Source organism: Toxotes jaculatrix, chromosome 2 (assembly GCF_017976425.1).
Source record: "Toxotes jaculatrix isolate fToxJac2 chromosome 2, fToxJac2.pri, whole genome shotgun sequence".
Lineage (NCBI taxonomy): Eukaryota > Metazoa > Chordata > Actinopteri > Toxotidae > Toxotes > Toxotes jaculatrix.
This window is the reverse complement of record NC_054395.1, coordinates 29,236,657-29,254,439: the sequence shown is the minus strand read 5'-3', so window position 1 is coordinate 29,254,439 and position 17,783 is coordinate 29,236,657. Positions and strand designations below refer to the sequence as shown.

The window sequence follows — 17,783 nt, the reverse complement described above, 5'->3', positions numbered from 1 at the left end:
TGTCCCAGTGGCCAGCGATGCTGCCTGCAGAAGGCATCAGAGCTGCTTTCCTTAGATGTGATGATGAGGATGAGGATGATGATGATGATGATAACAGGGGGCAGTAATGAATGGACAGCCTGGATCAGTTTCCATGGAAACCAGCAAACATGATGGGAAGAAAGGTGGAAAGAGGGAGTGGTTTCTACTTCTGATGGGTGTAGAGTCAGAACATCTGAGAGAACTGCAGCCAGAGAGGGGGGAGGTTGGAGCTGGAGAACAGGGACTGCAGGAGATGGGGATGGAGTTGGCAGGGTGAGGGTAAGGGGGGAGGAAGAGGGGGGAAGGTATGCAGGAATAAAGGGAGATAAATGAGGAGGTGGGATGGTGTGGGTGATAGGTGGAGGGGGGAGGTAGTAGGCAGGTGGAAGGATGCCAATTTGACAGCTCGGGAGGCTTCAGGGTCCAGCTCTGCTCCATCACCACCGCCCGTAAAACAAAGAGAACAAAGAGACCGAGCAGAGTGAGAAGCACCAACCCCCCCAACTCCTTCATGTGAGGAAACAATGTCCATCTTAATTGATTTTCTTAATGAAATTCATTTCGCACTGCTCCACTGGGGACAAACTGTGCTCAGGCTGAGTTTGTATCCTGGTACGACACGTAGAGTATCACTAAAACAAAGTGTGTGTGTGTGTGTGTGTGTGTGTGTGTGTGTGTGTGTGTGTGTGTGTGTGTGTGTGTGTGTGTGTGTGTGTGTGTGTGTGTGTGTGCGTGGTTTGACACTTCTAAAAAGCTGATAAGGTTTTGAATCATAATTATTTTCCCAATGAATTCATCAGTCATCATCAGTCATATTAAAAACAGTGAACGTTTTCCATCAGTTTCCTAAAGAAGTGAAATGATCAGGTAATTCACTTACGACAAATGAAGGCAGCAGATAAGTTACTTAAATTAACTGATTATTAAAATAGTTTCTCTTCTGATTAATTGACTTTATCGTCTCAGCTCTGACTTTAATCTTTTCCCGGTGTAAAGAGAGGACAGTGCACGTCCGACTTCAGACAGCTGTCGAATGAAGAATAATCAGACAGAGACACTCGTTGATGTCCATGTCCAGACTCGTTTAGTCATCAGTGAATCCAAACCACCGTGTTCTCAGCGTCAACAAGAACCGTGCAACCATTTTATAGTGAATGACACTTTCTCACTATCAAACTAATTGGTGCTAAAAACGAGTTAATGAATTGTTAGTGAAAATAATCATTAGTCGCAGTAAAGTCTGCAATAAAGAAATACACTTTTACCTGAGTTCATTTGAGCAGCAAATGTTTAATCATGAGCTCGATGCCTCGAGTTTTCCCACATACACAGTCGTCACGCTCAGCTGGTTTGTTATTTAACAGTGGTTCTGTGCCGCTCTGGGCGGAGGAGTTTTTCATGCTCTGGGCTCTTGTACAAGACTAGATAAGTTATTTTTTAAGTGTGGAAAAGTCCGGAAATTGCACTGAATGCTGGGAAATGTGTCTCAACACATGAAAACACATCTTCTGAGTCACAGATCCGCTGTCGTTTTATGTGACATTACATGTTGTGGACGAATCTGGAGAGAGAGAGGTGTTATTCATTTTTTCCCCTCTGGACCTCAGGGTGCTTTTTTTTTTTCATTGATTTGAAACGTGGGTTTCTCTCTGCACTCCCATTGTTTTCTGTGATGATGTGAGGATAACTTCAGAGAGAGGATGAATTGGAAGAAGGAGGAGGAGGAGGTGATGGGGGGAGGAGAGCAGAGAAGAACAGGGTGAACAAAACAGAGCAGAGGGAAACAAGGAGAGAGGAGATGGGAGGGAGCAGGAGAAAATGAAGAAGGAGATGGGGGAGGAAGGGTGTGAATGGGGGAGAGGAGATGAACGCAGAGAGAAAGAAATGTTTCCTTCCGCCTGTCCGGTGGCTAACCTGATTAGCTTAGCAGTGCCACAGGACCAGATCCGGCTGTTGTGATCTGGAAACACACACAGACACACACTCACTCACACAGACACACACACACAGTGTAACACTAGTCTCTGTTTGTAGATCATGTAGACCAGTGATTCTAACCTGGTCTGTGGAGAAGCTCAGCTAATTTAAAAACAAAAACAAATCCCTAATTACTCCAGTAACCACTGGAGTCCTGGAGGTAGCATTGCATATCACACACTGTATGATTTCATCTATGGATCCAGTCATGGTGATAACCAGCTCAGCAGTGTAACTGCGTCCACGCCTGGATATGAGATAGTTGTAACACGTGCAGTGACTGAAACTGTGTGAAAAGCAGTTAGCGAGCATGCAGTCAACAAAGTGGCTCATCTGACACGTGTGTGTGAGGGTTACGTCATGATTAGCTTTAAATTCGCAGAGCAGCAGTCTGACTCTGAGTGTCACGGGCCGGGGTCTGGACCCACAGCTGCTGGGTTTTCACAATCTGTGTCCCTGTGAAAGAGGGAGGAGGGAAGGCTGAGGGTGGAAACCTAGACTGACTGACACTACAGCTCATCCTCAGTGCACCTGCTTCGTTAGTTTGACTTCTCTCTCGTCCGTTTTTCTTCTTCTTCTTCTCCTTTTGTCCCCTCAGTTTCTGTCGCTCTGTTGTTCAAACCTTCTCTTTTGTCCTTTGATTAAAGTTTAAACAGTTGTCGCTCCTCTCACCTCCACTCTGGTAAAAATAGACAATAGAGAAAAGTAGCTGTTAATTATTCATCTTGGGTGTTCTTTACTGCTTTACACCTCTCATAATCTTCACCACAGTCATCATCATCATCATCATCATCCTCATCCTCAGCACTGTCAGCCTGTGTGGTGTGGCTTCCACAGCTGACAGCGACAGACTCATTTAGGAATCCAAAACCACCGTTTTTCAGTCATGTTTCTTCGTTACTGAACTTTTTTTTAAGTTTGAAAACTGAAAATCACATTTTGAAGGAACATATTCCTTACAACAGCCTTTACATCAGAGTCTGAGCCCTGGTTTGCAGATTTGGAGACAAACTATATAAATGTAAACATCAGTAACTCGGGGTCCAGTCCAGCTCCTGTGCTTCAGTGTGAGTCTGCTTTGCCCCTGTTTCTGTTGGGAAATCAGGGATAAAAGCAATAAAAAGGGCCAAAGTACAGGTTCAAAAATCTTACAGGGTCAAAGACACGTTGTAAGACCCGAAGGACGCTTTGTTCTGCCTTGATTCTCTCCACGCCTCTCGTTTAGTCTGATTAAACTTTATCCAGGGCCTGGTTTGGACGTGTTCAACATTTTAAGATACTTAAAGCAAATCAACTAAGAACTTTGAAGCTACTCATCTCAGAACTGTTGACCACACCACACTGTTTGAGGAGCGTACAGAAAACACATACATATGTTCTTTGATTAATTCTCTTAAGATTCAGACAGAACCAAAGACAAATGAAGACAAAGAGAGAGAGAGAGAGAGAGAGACGGAGTGGAGCAGAGAAACGGAGAGAAAAGTGTTATTGAGTTGGTCCGATTGCTCAAAATCCCATTTGTGTGTTAATCTATCAGGCAGGAACGCTGCTGTTCATCTGTATGCAGATGAGGACAGCTCATTACTGAGACCATTAATAAACAACACACACACACACACACGCACACACACACACACACGCACACGCACACACACACACACACACACACACACACACACACACACACACACACACACACACGCACACACACACACGCACACACACACACACGCACACACACACACACACACACACACACACACACACACACACAGGAAGAGACGAGTTTTCGCTCTCTTCAGTTTGGCTGACTGGGGGACAATGAAGAAGAGTTGTTAGGGACTATTTTCAGCGGCGGATTAATCCACATGGGGTGAATATGTAGGACAGCAGGACTGTGTGTGTGTGTGTGTGTGTGTGTGGGCGTGAGCCTTTACTTAGCTCTTTATTTAGGAATAAGATGAATGAGGCTTTGGACACACTCACAACTGTGCTCACTGTTTTATTTAACTCAGAAAAGACAGATGTTCGGAGAGATGGCCTGCTGAACGAAGGCTACAGCACCCTGTCAGAGAAAAGAAGAGCTGTGCGCTTCCTCAGCCTCCTCATGACTTCATCCGCGCTCAAGTCGGACAGATTCACCGTTCGATAGCTTCCACGGGTCTAACGTGAATCCTCTGTTCTTCAGTCCTCCAGCACCACAACAAAGAGGTGTAGGCGAACCAGTGATTATAGCACTGAGATTATTATGGTAATTGAAAATGAGGTAATGTGAGCTGGCAATGATACTAATTGAAAAAGAATTAAGAGTAGATTAAAATAAGGTCTCATTTGATGATTTGTCAGAGTTGATTCATGTGCCGTGCTGTGGTGAATTAACAGCCTCAGAATAGTCTCCGAGCTGATTAACGTCGCGAGTTCACAGGATCGCTCACAAACTCGGATCTCTGCACGAGCTTTTAAAAAGGAACTGCTCAGAATGTGCCGCCTGGAAATCTTATGGATTATTGTTTTATTTTTTCCCACCTGGAGTCGCATTGAGCTGCGGAGCTGTATTAGCTAACGGGCTTTGTTTTAAAAGCCGCCTGAACATTTCTTCACAAAAAGAGCAGGAAACTGTTGGAGCTAATTTCTGTGGCCTGTAATTATGGACTGATTCCATAATAACCCATTAAAACCTGAAGCGGCGCCAGCTCTGAGTGTTTGCTCTCACAGGTGATGATTCATGTTCAGTCTGAACAACAAAAAGCTGCATGAAGACGTTTTTATTTTCGATCTGCTTCACATGGATGTGCTCAACGAAATTGGACCCTGAGGCATGTGGCTGTCAATCAGCTGACAACGATGTCATGAAAGTGGCGGCTTCTCCGAGCTTCAGTCAGCGGCACAGAAATGGTTCCCTGAGAAATGAAACATGAAATGAAAATGATCAGTGCGTCGTGGTGTCTGTGAATCAATCACATCACGGAGAAAAAAGCTCAAAATCTAGAATTTATTTGAGTAGATGATTTAGTTTAGAAGAAAAAATCATGTGACAGGAATGTGTCTGAATCCAGAGCTGCAACAGTTAGTTCATCAATCAACTAGTCGATCAACAGGAAGTGAAATTCATTCGAAGACGTCACTGTGGACTGTGGGAAACAGCGAGAGGCATTTTTCATTGTTTTCTGTTTTTTAATGGACATTAAGACGAATCGATTCCTTTATTTCTTCAGAGGTCCATCAGAGACCGTCAGTCAGGTGAAAAACAGCAGGAACGGCGTTTCCTCTTTTAGACACGTTAGATTCACCATGTGATGGCGAGGGTCGACGATCGAAGCCTCTCTGGTTTAATGACGCAGCTCTCTGGCAGTTTCCAGAGCTACGTGGACGCTCTCAGTTACTGTCAGCGTGTGCAGTCCTGCTGGCTGGCTGCCTGATCGCAGCGAGGAGGCTAATCCAGTGTGACGAGCCCAGGGAAACTCCTCCTCTGAGAACCCCTCTTTAACAGACAGATATGGGTCAGTGCTGCCACATGGACTCACTGCAGGAGCTGCACAGAGTCGTGTGTTTGTGCAGCGTAAATGGATTTTTTTTTCTCTTTAAATGGAGAAATGGGATCCCCGGCAGTGTTTCAGCTTTTTAACTGACGATTCGGTGAAAGCAAAAACAGCTCAGACCAAAGTTTTCTGAGTTTTAACTCACAGTGGTTCACATACAATTTACCGACTGAAAAACCAGCATGACCTTATTCTGAGAGAGCGGCTCAGGCAGGTGAGGTGGCTTTAAGGGAAGAGTGCACAGGGTCGTTGTGTAAAGGCCGAATGTGAAGTGAGCTGCAGCACTGATTGATATTCAGCCTGGACCCAGTAAAAGCTTTTCCATTTCCAGTCTGAGACGCCGGTGGATGATTCTGTCTTCAGAGAAAATGGACGTGCTTCATGTTTACGGAAGCCAGGACAGTTGTCAGTCATGTCAAAATATGAAAAGCAAAAATAAGCAGGAGAGAGGACGTCGTCACTCTGACAGTGCAGGACAGCAGCCATTTTCCTGCTCAGGGAGAACCGAAGGTGCAGCAGCAGCAGTCAGTCGGCATAAGGTCTGACCCCAACTTTGGGTTTTTAAAGCTCGTAGTGTTTGGAACAAAAGATTAGGTTTTATCTTACCCCACCCCCACCCCCACCTACACCTACACCCCCACCTCTCCATGGACCTGATGACCTCCCAGATTTCTTCCATTCAAACCCATGATCCCCAGAGAGATTAAACAGTTGCTGTTACAATGGTAGAAGATCTGTGTAATACTATATAGAAAGAAGTGTGTGTGTGTGTGTGTGTGTGTGTGTGTGTGTGTGTGTGTGTGTGTGTGTGTGTGTGTGTGTGTGTGTGTGTGTACATAAATGCAGACTCCTACATGACAGACAGTCGTCCAGGTGGAAATGTTTTATTTAGCTTTCTATGTGAATCTGTTTTCTTTGCTTTGCTTGGTTCAGTCTGTCATTCCTGGCTTCAGCCTCTGCAGCAGAGCTCATCATTAACTCGACATTCATTCATTCATTATTATCCGTCACGTGCACTGATGAATTATGCATCGTATTCCTGCTCAGACTGAGGGATGACATGTATGCAAAATAGGCAGAATCTGTGACTTGGGAATTCTCGTGTTAGCTTTTTGTTTTTGTTTTTGTTTTTGTTTGTGATTTTTGTGTCATTGTGGTCCTGATGTTGTCCACCTGTCTGTGAAGAGTCTGTCCACCTGTCCGTTGTTACAGCAGCACTGGTAATGAAAAGACAGTGTGTTAGCTCCAGTGTCCTCATCCATTAATCTGTGTGTGTGTGTGTGTGTGTGTGTGTGTGTGTGTGTGTGTGCATCAGATAAAAGGCAGTTGTAGCACCCGGCACCTCATTACTGAAAGTGCAGGTCTCCTTAGATTCTGATAACAGCTGTAAATTTGTGTTTCTTTGTGTCTGTGTGTGTATGTGTGTGTGTGTGTGTGTGTGTGTCTGTGAGACTGAAATGCTGTAGAGAGCAGTTGTTGATGTTGTGTTCTGACAGCTGTGTCCTCAGGGATTTGGTCCATATTGGACGATTCCTCCGTCACTGTCCTTCAGTTTACATTAAGCCTTTTTTCACCCAAACGTTTTAGCTGCTTAACCTTTAACTTATCACATGATGAGTTTTACATAATAATCCATTGTTGGTTTTCTTGTCTGGAGACGTGTGAGATACTCCTCAGCACCGTGGGTCGTCGGTGTGAGCGGCTCATTACAGCCCATAGTTACATTTTATGGTTAGTTGACGTCTGGTGGCCGCAGTAATGATGACGGGAGGAAGTCAGGTGACGAAGGTGTCTGTCTTTTTCGTGTCCACTTGCGTCTTTCTATTGTCTTTGTAATTTGCAGTCGCTTCATGTTCGTTCTGAACGTGTGAAGTGTGAAGTGTGTGTCACTTACCTGCCCTGCTTCTGTCGGTCGCTGGCTGGTTTAAATCTGGATAAACCTGTTTCAGGAAAGTTAGTAGCTCAAACACCAGAAGCTTGTTTCCCACGGAGTGTTGCCTTTTTCATTTCCAGAATTTTTGGCTTGAACAGATGAAGAGTCTGTGAGGTGGAAGGAAGGCGGCTCCGAGTTTAGAGGAAAGACGTCTCAGTGTGATGTCCCTGCTTCCAGCGAGGCCTGCAGGCGCTGCACACTGAGAAGCAGTTGGCGTGTTGTGTTTGATTTGCCTGCCTGCCGTCTCTCTGCCACGTGTTTCTTGTTTCCTCTGATGTTTGGGTTAAACTGGCGGAGTAGCTGTCATGGCTGCTCCCGTGGATGCTGACACTGACAAAGTGGTAAGTGGGGAGATTAAAAATGCCTTTAAACAGCGGGTAAACACAGTTTCGTTCATGAGAAGGTGGCATTACATGGCACCGCCGGCAGAGCCGTCAAATCTTCAGACGAAATGTCTCTGCTATCTGAAAAGACAAAGGGTTATTGATTCAGTCTTTCTCCTTTCTAGGAATTCTTCTTTGTCTGCGTCTGCTTCCAGTCATGTTGACTGAAATGAAAGTTTTCTGTTTGAGGATCTGCCAGACTGGTTTTTGACATTAGTGAGGAAACATGTTTAACATTAACTAACATTTGTCCACATGATGTCAAAATATGCAGTTAATCCACCGTAGAGGACAAAGGACAAACAAGCTAAATGCCTGAAATCTAAAAAGCTGTTGGTCTTATTTCACTGTATGATCCCGTGTCTGCATCACTAACAGTTTGCTCACTCATTAGCGTGATGTAAACGTGAAGAATAAATTCAGCTGGATAACGTTCTTCCTGTCTCGTTTGGTCAGGATGACAGTTCACTGAGCAGCGAGGAGGAGGCAGAGATGAGCGAGCCCACATGGCTAGCAGCTGATCTGGGAGCAGCGTCTGACCTGAGCCCGCCAAGCCGAGGAGAGAGGATGCGCCACAGTCCCCAGAACACGCACGGCAAGGAAGATGACGGTAAGGACCACAAAATGTCTCGTCTGTGAATGGTTTCGTGTTGCCGCTGTCGGATGCGAGCTTCGTTCTTCAGGAGCCGAGAAGAACAAGTGGAAGTTTCTCACATCAGCAGAGCTGTTAGTGAGCAGGTGAAATATTTTGAGTGTGTGTCCCAGGTAGAAAACATCAGGGACTCTGGAAACTGAAGTAAGATTAAGATGATGACAAACAGAGAGTGTGTGTGTGTGTGTGTGTGTGTGTGTGTGTGTGTGTGTGTGTGTGTGTGTGTGTGTGTGTGTGTGTGTGTGTGTGTGTGTGTAGCGGTGTGTATTTTTAATGCAGATTCAGTTGATCAGATTTGGGGTAGTAAGGCAGAAGGGATTAAAGTGGTTGTGTTACGGAAGGTTTCTGACCGGAGGGGGTTTAATGTGGAGGTCAGCTCCGTCCTGACCTCTCTGTTACGTCCGTCCCCTCATCCTGTCCCTCCTGTCTCTTTCTGTCTCTCGTCATTTCTTCTGTGGCTTCATACTGAGCTGTCATCTTCTCTCCTCCTCCATTCTCCATTTACCTGCCTCTTACTGACTGCCCCCCCCCCCCCCCACACCCCCCCCCCCCCCCCCCCCACACACACACACACCCCCACACACACACACACAGTATTCTCCCTCTCTTTGCCCCTCCCCCCCGCTCTTAAAGGCTTCCCGTTGTGAGGAGCGCTCACTTTGAAGACAGTCGTATTGTTCAATACTGCTGCAAGGATACAGCAATTACCTGCTAATGTAACAAGTGGCGTGTGTGTGTGTGTGTGTGTGTGTGTGTGTGTGTGTGTGTGAGGGAGAGAGAGAGAGAGAGAGAGAGAGACCTATCCCATACATATTTGAATGGTACTGTAATGTACTGTACCCAGTACTGAGTGAGTGTGTCTCTGCCACTTCTTCACAGTGTTACAGAGCCAAGACAATGGGACAGTAGTGTAGTGAAACAAGCCCAGATGTGTGTGTGTGTGTGTGTAGATGTGTATGTATGTGTGTGTGTGTGTGTGTGTGTAGATGTGTGTGTGTGTGTGTGTGTGTGTGTGTGTGTGTGTGTGTGTGTGTGTGTGTGTATAGATGTGTATGTGTGGTGTGTTGATGTGAGCTGAGTTGACGGTTCAGTGCCAGGCGGGAGTAAGTGCTCCAACCAATCTCCATCAAGATCCTTCTGTGGCCGCTGCTCCTCCTCCGAGCTCCGGCTGGATGAGGGATGATGGAATGAGGAGAGGAAAGAAAGGATGAGTCAAGGGAAAGAGGACAATCCCATCTTTGGGGTTGTGGTGGATCTTCTTCAGATTTTTCCTTTTTTCTTTTCCCCACATGGATCAGTGCTTCATATCTTTCCTTCCTGGATCGTATCACAGAAAAAACAGAACCTATCAAATATTATTTCCTGTCTAAGAAAGAAAAAAAAAAATCAGAGTGCTGCTTCTCTAAGTTCATCATTTCAGCTCTGTGTAGTTTTCCTGTAATATCTCTGTAGGTGCATTTTGTGGTTGGGTTTAGTGACTTTACAGTGCGAAGTTATTCAGTTTCCAGTCATATAAAACAGAGAAACGCACTGGGTAAGCTGCTTAAAAACCATTTAAACAGTTCATCGATTATAAAAATAGTTGCAGGAGTTGAAGAAACATTCACAGCCTCCTCCTTAGGGGACATGTCCTCACGTGAAATTACAACAGTATTCACCATTTGTTTTGATTTCTCACATTTCATATTCATGTTTTTACCTGACAGTGACATTCAGCGACCGTTTGACTGACGTTCGAAGCAGAGCTGGAAGTAACGTGATGCTGTTATAGTGCTGTGAAACCTCACAGGGGGCAGAGGTCGTGTTTGTGCCTCGTCTTTAACCGTAGCTGTTCAGAAAACGGTCACAGAAACATTAGCTATCAGAAAATACTCGTGAATGTAATTTGTTGTTTTGGAGGATGTGTTGTAATTTGGATAATTTGGGGTAAGAGAGAAGAAGAAAGAAAGAAAGAAAGAAAGAAAGACAGACACTGGAAGGTGAAAAGATGGAGGAGGCCAGAAGAAGAAGGAGGGAGTGTGCTCTGTGTGTGTGTGCGTGTGCATGTGTGAGACTACAGTAGGTGGTAGAGCGTATAAGGCCTTGTCATTAAAAGGTCACTCTGTTCCCTACACCTCATATAGAAGCCAGAGGAGGGTTGTAGGCGTCCAAATGCCACAACACTCTGAGGAGCTGAGAGGCAGCGTTGAAGTGCCTTTCCTGCTCAATTAGACTCTAATCCAGGGAAACTGACAGGCAGCAGAGCCTCCTCTTATTTCTCTAATGCACAGGAGTGCTAGTGATGTATAAAACACTTGGGTAGGGCTGAGGTTTGGTCGGGCTGATGGCCCAGATACGTGGATCTGGAGGAAATTGGGAAGTGGCGGTGGTTCCGAGGGGTCTTGAAAACCGAAATTGATTGATTGATTGATAACATGAAAGTACCTCAGCCTTGAGGAAAACCTCTTCCTGTGATTCTAGTTCAGATGAATCTGCGATCATAAAACAGGACTGGACAGTGTGGAGGCAGTGACGGAGAAGAGGACGAGAGGGAGGCTGAACGCCGTCATGGACAACCCCTCTCATCCTCTCTCTGCCGAGCCGCACACTCCTCCAGCCGAGGGCCTCGCAGAGCTCAGGCAGCTCTGTGGTGCCATCAACCATCAGACTCCACCACACCAGAGACTCACAGCCACACACACCATGTATATACACACACCATGTATACACACACCATGTATACACACACAGCTCTGATCCTCCTCTCCTTGAGCAGAGCTCTTTATAGTAAAAGCTGAAATATTTTGAATTTTTATTGCCGTGTTCTCCGTGCCGTGCCGAGCCGAGCCGAGCCCAGTGGGGCTCTCAGCGCTGTGGGGAACCTGCAGCAGCTGCAGCAGCAGCTCTTTCCTCTGACAGCGAGGAGGTGGAGGAGCTGCGGCTGCTTCGGTTTGAACGCGCAGCCAAAGAGCTTGTGGTTGATCTGACTCCCAAAGTTAATATCAGGTGGGTGTTTTCCCAACCAGCTAGCTGTCAGGGCATTTAACTGGAGTAGGCAGCTCATTTCAGCACAGCAGATGGTCTGCGCACACACGCACACACACACACACACACACACACACACACACACACACACACACGCCCATGTCCAGCTCACAAGCCGCCAGTAAATCACTTTTAAGAGCTTCTGACCGCCACCTTGCTTTTCTTCTTTTCTGCCTCACTCAACTTAACAGTGACAACTGAAGTGAAAAGCTTTTATTGTGTAATGGTTCAGACCGGCGGTTTCAAACCTGTGGCTGGTGGCCGACTGATGAGTCCAGGAAAAACTGGTGTTAAAAGCTGCGTAAAGCAGCCAGTGGCCCGACCGTCCGGTCTGCCAGGAGATTATCGAACCGAAAATCTGAGCAAGCGAACTGAATCAAAAATCACACACAGGCAGGTTAACATTAAAATTACTAAATAAACAAAAAACACTTCATGATTCATTAACGGTCGACTGTGTCAGTGTGAGCAAACTTTAACGCATCACAGCAGAATCTGTAAATGACTGAAAGCAGCTGAAGTGTCACAGGTTTGTTGGGCTGGATGCTTTTCTCTGGCAGCTTCATCAAAACAACTCTGCTGCAGGTTTTTTTTTCTGCGACAGCATCTCATCACTGCCGCGGTGTGATGGACTCCCAACGGCCCTTTGCTTTTTATTACTAATTGTGTATGAACTTCAGAGATTTTCGTCTAGAAGCGCACTGCCGCACAAAAACAGCGAGCTTTCTCTGCGCTCTCTCCTCACTGGGGACAGCTGGAAAAAAGACGCTGGCTCTCATATGGACACATACCCTTAGTTGTTGTGTTCTTTGTTTGTTTGTTTGTTTAATGCCAACCACTTTCTACACTACGCGAAGCCGTGTGGATGTTGTGTGCGTTGCTAACGAACCAGCAGGGTTCTTCGTTCAGCCTTTTGTTAGTTTCTTATGCTAAATAAGAAACTGTCTGTGTTTTTAAGCCTGATTGTTGGTCCGGGGTCAGTTTGATGTTCGAACAGTCAGTGAAGCATCACTGCTTTCTTCGTAGATGTGTGGTTTTCACCCGACATCTGAAAAAATGAAGTGCTAGTGGCAAACCAGTGCACTGCAGCCAGGCTAACCTTGACTCGAGCCGTCGCCGTGAATTTATTCAGCCGATGCCACGGGAGCCAACCCTGGACAGAAGTCGCACTGGCCGGCGGGCGAGCTTGGTCGCCAGAGCTTCTTGCACTTCTTGCTCCGTGAGGCTTATACTCTGTAGATTTCTGAGGGGGTGTGTAGGCATGTATGAGAAAGTGTGTGAGTGTGCACTCTGTGCCTCTCCACATCACTCTGGCTCCAAGCGTCCATGCTCTTGAGAAGTGGCCCCTCCACTACCTCTCCATCCTGGCCTGCGAGCATCATCTCATTCCCCCTGAAGCTCCAGAGAGACATCCACACCAGATCCCCTCCGTGCGGCTGACCTGCCCGCCTGAGAGGCTCCTGTCTGCTGTAACAGCACAGCAGAGTGCCAGGCCTCCTTTTCCCGGAGCCTCTTGTTCTGCGGAGAAGGGTTAGTGATAAAGAGGGCTTGTCAGAAGGAGGAGATGACATTACAGGTCCTCTCCACGGGGGATAAACTGAAGAGAGGGAAGGAAAAAACGGTGTAGAGGATGGAGAGGGGAAGGGAAACGGAGACAGGACGACAGGGAGGATGACGTCATGCAGGAAGGAGAGGAGTGCATGGAAACAAGAAGAACAAAATGGCGGGGGATAGATGGGCCAATATATTGATCTGCTGACATACTGAGCTTGACATTGTCTGTGACAACTGATATTACAGATGTTCCAGGAAAACTAGTTTCCTTCTTTGTTTCTAATGGAGGAGCGACGAGGAGAGAGAGAGGGACAGAGACACAGACAGTGAGTCCAACAGATTAGGGGACTCACCCTGAACATCCTCCCTCCATCTCCATCCATCCATCATTTAACAGGCTAGCTTTCAGCGCTGTGTTTTCTGAAAGTGAGAACAGATCAGGTTCAGGTCTCTGAAGACCATTTTGCACTAGCTTACGCAGAAATTTACTCTTCGTACACTTAATGTAAATTTTTTCATCCATGTCTCCACATCATTATGTTGGTATTATTTCCCCTTTATCATAAACTGGATCATGTCTATTATGAGAAAATAGAAAATATGAGATCTGGTGGTTTTACCTGGAACACTGAAACCAGCTAATCCCAAAGAAGACCTAATGCAGGATCACAGATATCCACGCTGCGTGTGAATGAATGAATGAGTGAATGAAAAGAACACTGTCACCTGCTGCTTCACCTCATCCTTCATCAGGAACAAACTGAAAAATGACAGGTTGCTGATTTTATATGAGACAGCCCGACTCAGGTGGTCTGCGCACGCAGCTCATTGCGGCCCGTAGTTACGTTTTATTGGTGCAGGAGGAAGTCAGGTGATGTAGTAGACAGAGAGACGGAGCCGGACAGGAGGACACGGGACAGTTTCTAAGAACAAAATGAAAACGCTGCTGCTGAAATATTTAATGAACCCGGAGGAACAGCTGTGCCCAAATGTTAAAAACTAGCGAGCAGGTATTCACACACTCAGGCAGGCGTTGCTGAAACAGGTGAAGCAGTCGGACAAACAGCTGGTCAGGCAGGCAGCAGTCAGAAATTCAGCCAGGCTGAAGTCAATAAAGACACGAGGAGAACAGAGTTTACCTCCCTGCCTCCCTCTCCCTGAGGGGAGAGAGCCACTGCCCCCCCCCCACACACACACACACACACATCTATGCACCTACACTATGTTGGTGTACACACACATACCCACACTAGGAGGCTGCATTTCTAGAATGCAAGCAAAAGTGTGTATATACTGTATGCATACACAGTAAACACACACACACATCGGTGCTGTAGGCCAGTGGCCCACATGGTCTAATGTGTTAAAGCGGTGCAGCAGAGGAAAGTAGGGCAGTGGGAGAGAAACGACAGGATGACTTTGATCCCCTTCCTCCACCACCCCCTCACCCCTGCTACCCGGGGCCGAGGGGGGGGTTAAAGAGAAGAGGGGCAGTGAGGAGGGAGAGGGTCTGAACTGCAGGATGGATGGAGGGATGGAGGTCAGGCATTCGGCTGAATTAGAAAGAGAGGAGAGGAGGGATTAAATCATCCTCTCTGTCACCGGGACGCTGGGTGGAGGCCGGCAGATTGAGACTGGATCATTTCAGCAGGATGAAGCCGGAGCACGGTTTTTCTCTGGGAGTCACTCTTTAAACACGAGATGCTCATGATGCGTCGGCTCTGTCTGAGGGCAGCTTAGCATCCTTATGAATTATGTTCATAATGGATGATTTATGTCCAGTGCCAGAGTTCAGTGCCCTTTATTTAGAGAGGTGGACTGTACAGGTGTGGAGGTCGAGTGTGTGTGTGTGTGTGTGTGTGTGTGTGTTAGTATGTCAGACTTTTTGCCTCCCGTCACTGTCCAACAAACAGTGCTGTTATTTTTTATAATTAACATGAATAGTAGGACTTGGAATAGTGTCCAGTGTCCAGTCCAGTTGTTCACTCACTCTGCTGAGACAGAGTCATGTAAACAGTTTTCCACCAGTTCTCTGCAGAGCGGTGCAGTTTTATAAAACACCACGGTGTCCTGCTCCAGTGGATCCCGGCCTTTTAGGATTGTGATCACGTCATGTGTCATCACGTCTCAGGTCGTATGAAAAGCTGCACGTTTATGAGCGTTGTCAAACAAAAGGTGGCGTCTCGACCGCAGGTGCTGCTGCATTTTGACAGACGCTTTTCACATGGCATCAGAACCATAGTGACAACATTTATGCAACTTTTGACTCACTGCTAAATCCATTTTGGACGTTTTGATTTCAAATCAGATCTTTATGAGGTTTAAAAAAAAATAAATAATAATCGAACACGACACTTTGGATAATAAGAGTCTGTATTTACAGACGTTTACTGAGCCCAGTGAACTTTAACAACAGTGAGTCTTATGAATATTTCTCATGTAAATGCCTCATTTCTCTAGCAGGCATATACACACACACACACACACACACACACACACACACACACACACACACACACACAGAGTTTTAGGTCATGGTGGTGTCAGCCTGCTGGAGGACTAGTGGCCAACTTAATGGAAGCAACATTAAAAATGCACAGAGGCATTAACATGTGACATTTCCATTGTACAGACTCTTTGATTTTGTGTTTTTAACCACATGCATCTGAATGTGTTGTGGGTTTGTTAGTGTTTGTTCAGGCTCTTTGTGCAGTTGATGTGTGCACGTTAATCATCTTCTATGTTTGCTTGTGTTTTTGTAAGAAGGCGTCTCAGCTGCATATTAATGTACATTGTATGTTTATATATGCTTTAAGTTGCACATTATGTACACAGTGTGTGTGTGTGTGTGTGTGTGTGTGTGTGTGTGTGTGTGTGGTGACGAGTGATGCCCTCCTCTACAAGGGGTTCAGTAGCTGCTTAATTATTAACACTACACCCTGCAAGACTCAAACTCAGATAAAAAGCTATGCAATTAATATTACAAACCTTCTATACTGCTCCTCAACACACACACACACACACACACACACACACACACACACTATAGACAATATAAATATGTCAAGAGGCTCAGTGCTCAGTCACAGCTGGGGCTCACTCCTGTAAGCAAAACAAAACAAATTGTTAGGCTAGTTACCAGCCTTACCCCCTCTGTGTGTGTGTCTCTGTGTGTCTGTGTGTGTGTCTCTGTGTGTGTGTGTGTGTCTGTGTGTGTGTGTGTGTCTTCCTCTGGTGAGTGTAATTAGCTGGTTGACTTGTAGCAGAGAGCAGTAGCCTCCTGCGTGGCTGTAATGAGATCTGGAGCTGTGAGACTGAAAACTGCGCGACCTTCTCAGAGGAGTCGGACTGAACTCGATAATCTCTCAAACCGACGTGGAAACATTCAGATGTCGTGAAAGAACGAAATCACTAATCAGAGCACATAACGCAGGCCGAAGCGGCGCGGCCGCAGGCTCTGAGTCTTATCGTAATTCAGCGGCTGCATGTTGTTGGTTCACTGGATAAATCAGTTGTTGAGTTTCTTCGTCTTCAGTCATCTTCAGCGGAGTGTGTGAGCTGCACGAGCGTAAAAGTACGACAGGAACGTGAGGAAATGTTCGGCGTCCTGTCCGAAGCTTTGGCACAGACACGAGCATCAGACGTGTTTCTGTTTGTACAAACAAACAAACAACAACACAGAGAAATGTTTGTTTGGACTGAACTTTTGCTCTTCAGAGCAGAACAATGTGTCCGTCACACACCCTGCATCCTTCACCCTCCAACCTTTTCCCACCATCACCACCGCCCCCCTGACCCAGTGTAACGAGCCCTGCACGGTTCAAGGTGTCTGTGTGTTCACCATAGCGTGTGTGTGTGTGTGTGTGTGTGTGTGTGTGTGTGTGTGTGGTTGGGGGTGTTTTTAAGACCTTGGGAGTGTCGTTGTGTGTTCTCTTGTGTGTTTTATGGTTTAGAGGGTTGAGCATCAAAGGTTGCTCAATAAAATGTGTCCCAATCTGAAATTTGTACCCGTGGTTATCAGCCGGCCCCCTCCTTGGGAACACAAAGCATCACACATTAACACGCACGCACACTCGCACACACACACACACACACACACACACGTAGACAAACATGTGCAGCGCCTTTTAAGTCGGTGCAATAAAATAAAGAGACGTATTCACACCTGAGGGAGCACCTCTCTGTCCGGCAGCGGGACGGCTGGTGTGGGACCTGACTGGCTTAGAGCTGATAACACAGAGGACAGAGAGGGATCTATGTTCCTGTTGTCATGGGGACAAAAAAAAGAATTTAATATGATAACACGTCAGGACTCCAACACGCACACGGGCACTGCACAGACAACACACACAGAATCTTTGGGCTTTTATGAGGACGTAAGACTTTGTTTTGTCTTGTTGTTAATTAGTGAGAGAGACAAAGTTGGTTAGAAGCATTAATTAAAAAATAATCAGAACAAACTCAGGGCTTATGTTTTGTTTCTTATGTTTACGGCTTATTAGCATTCACATCAACGAACTAAGCCAAGGCGGTTGCATCATCACAGAATCAGTACGAAAAATATTTTGAATCAACAACACTGACGTGAGACGTCTGTTTTTAGATTTTCAGTCTGTGCAGAAATATTTTTGCTGTTGTCTTCAGAGTTTTTAGCAGTTTGCCTGTTCTTCACTTCTCATGCAGAACTAAGAGAGAAATCT

The 17,783-nt window shown here is 46.1% G+C and overlaps 1 protein-coding gene across 1 annotated transcript in view; it reads left to right on the top strand.

Annotated features, from left to right (window-relative positions):
• The window catches only part of LOC121194188 (nucleolar protein 4-like), a 107,261-nt gene that overhangs the window by 53,877 nt on the left and 35,601 nt on the right, over positions 1 to 17,783 (top strand). The window contains exon 5 of the mRNA XM_041056879.1: positions 8,310 to 8,463. Coding sequence (XP_040912813.1) covers positions 8,310 to 8,463 — 154 coding nt within the window. The remainder of the gene's footprint in view (positions 1 to 8,309; positions 8,464 to 17,783) is intronic.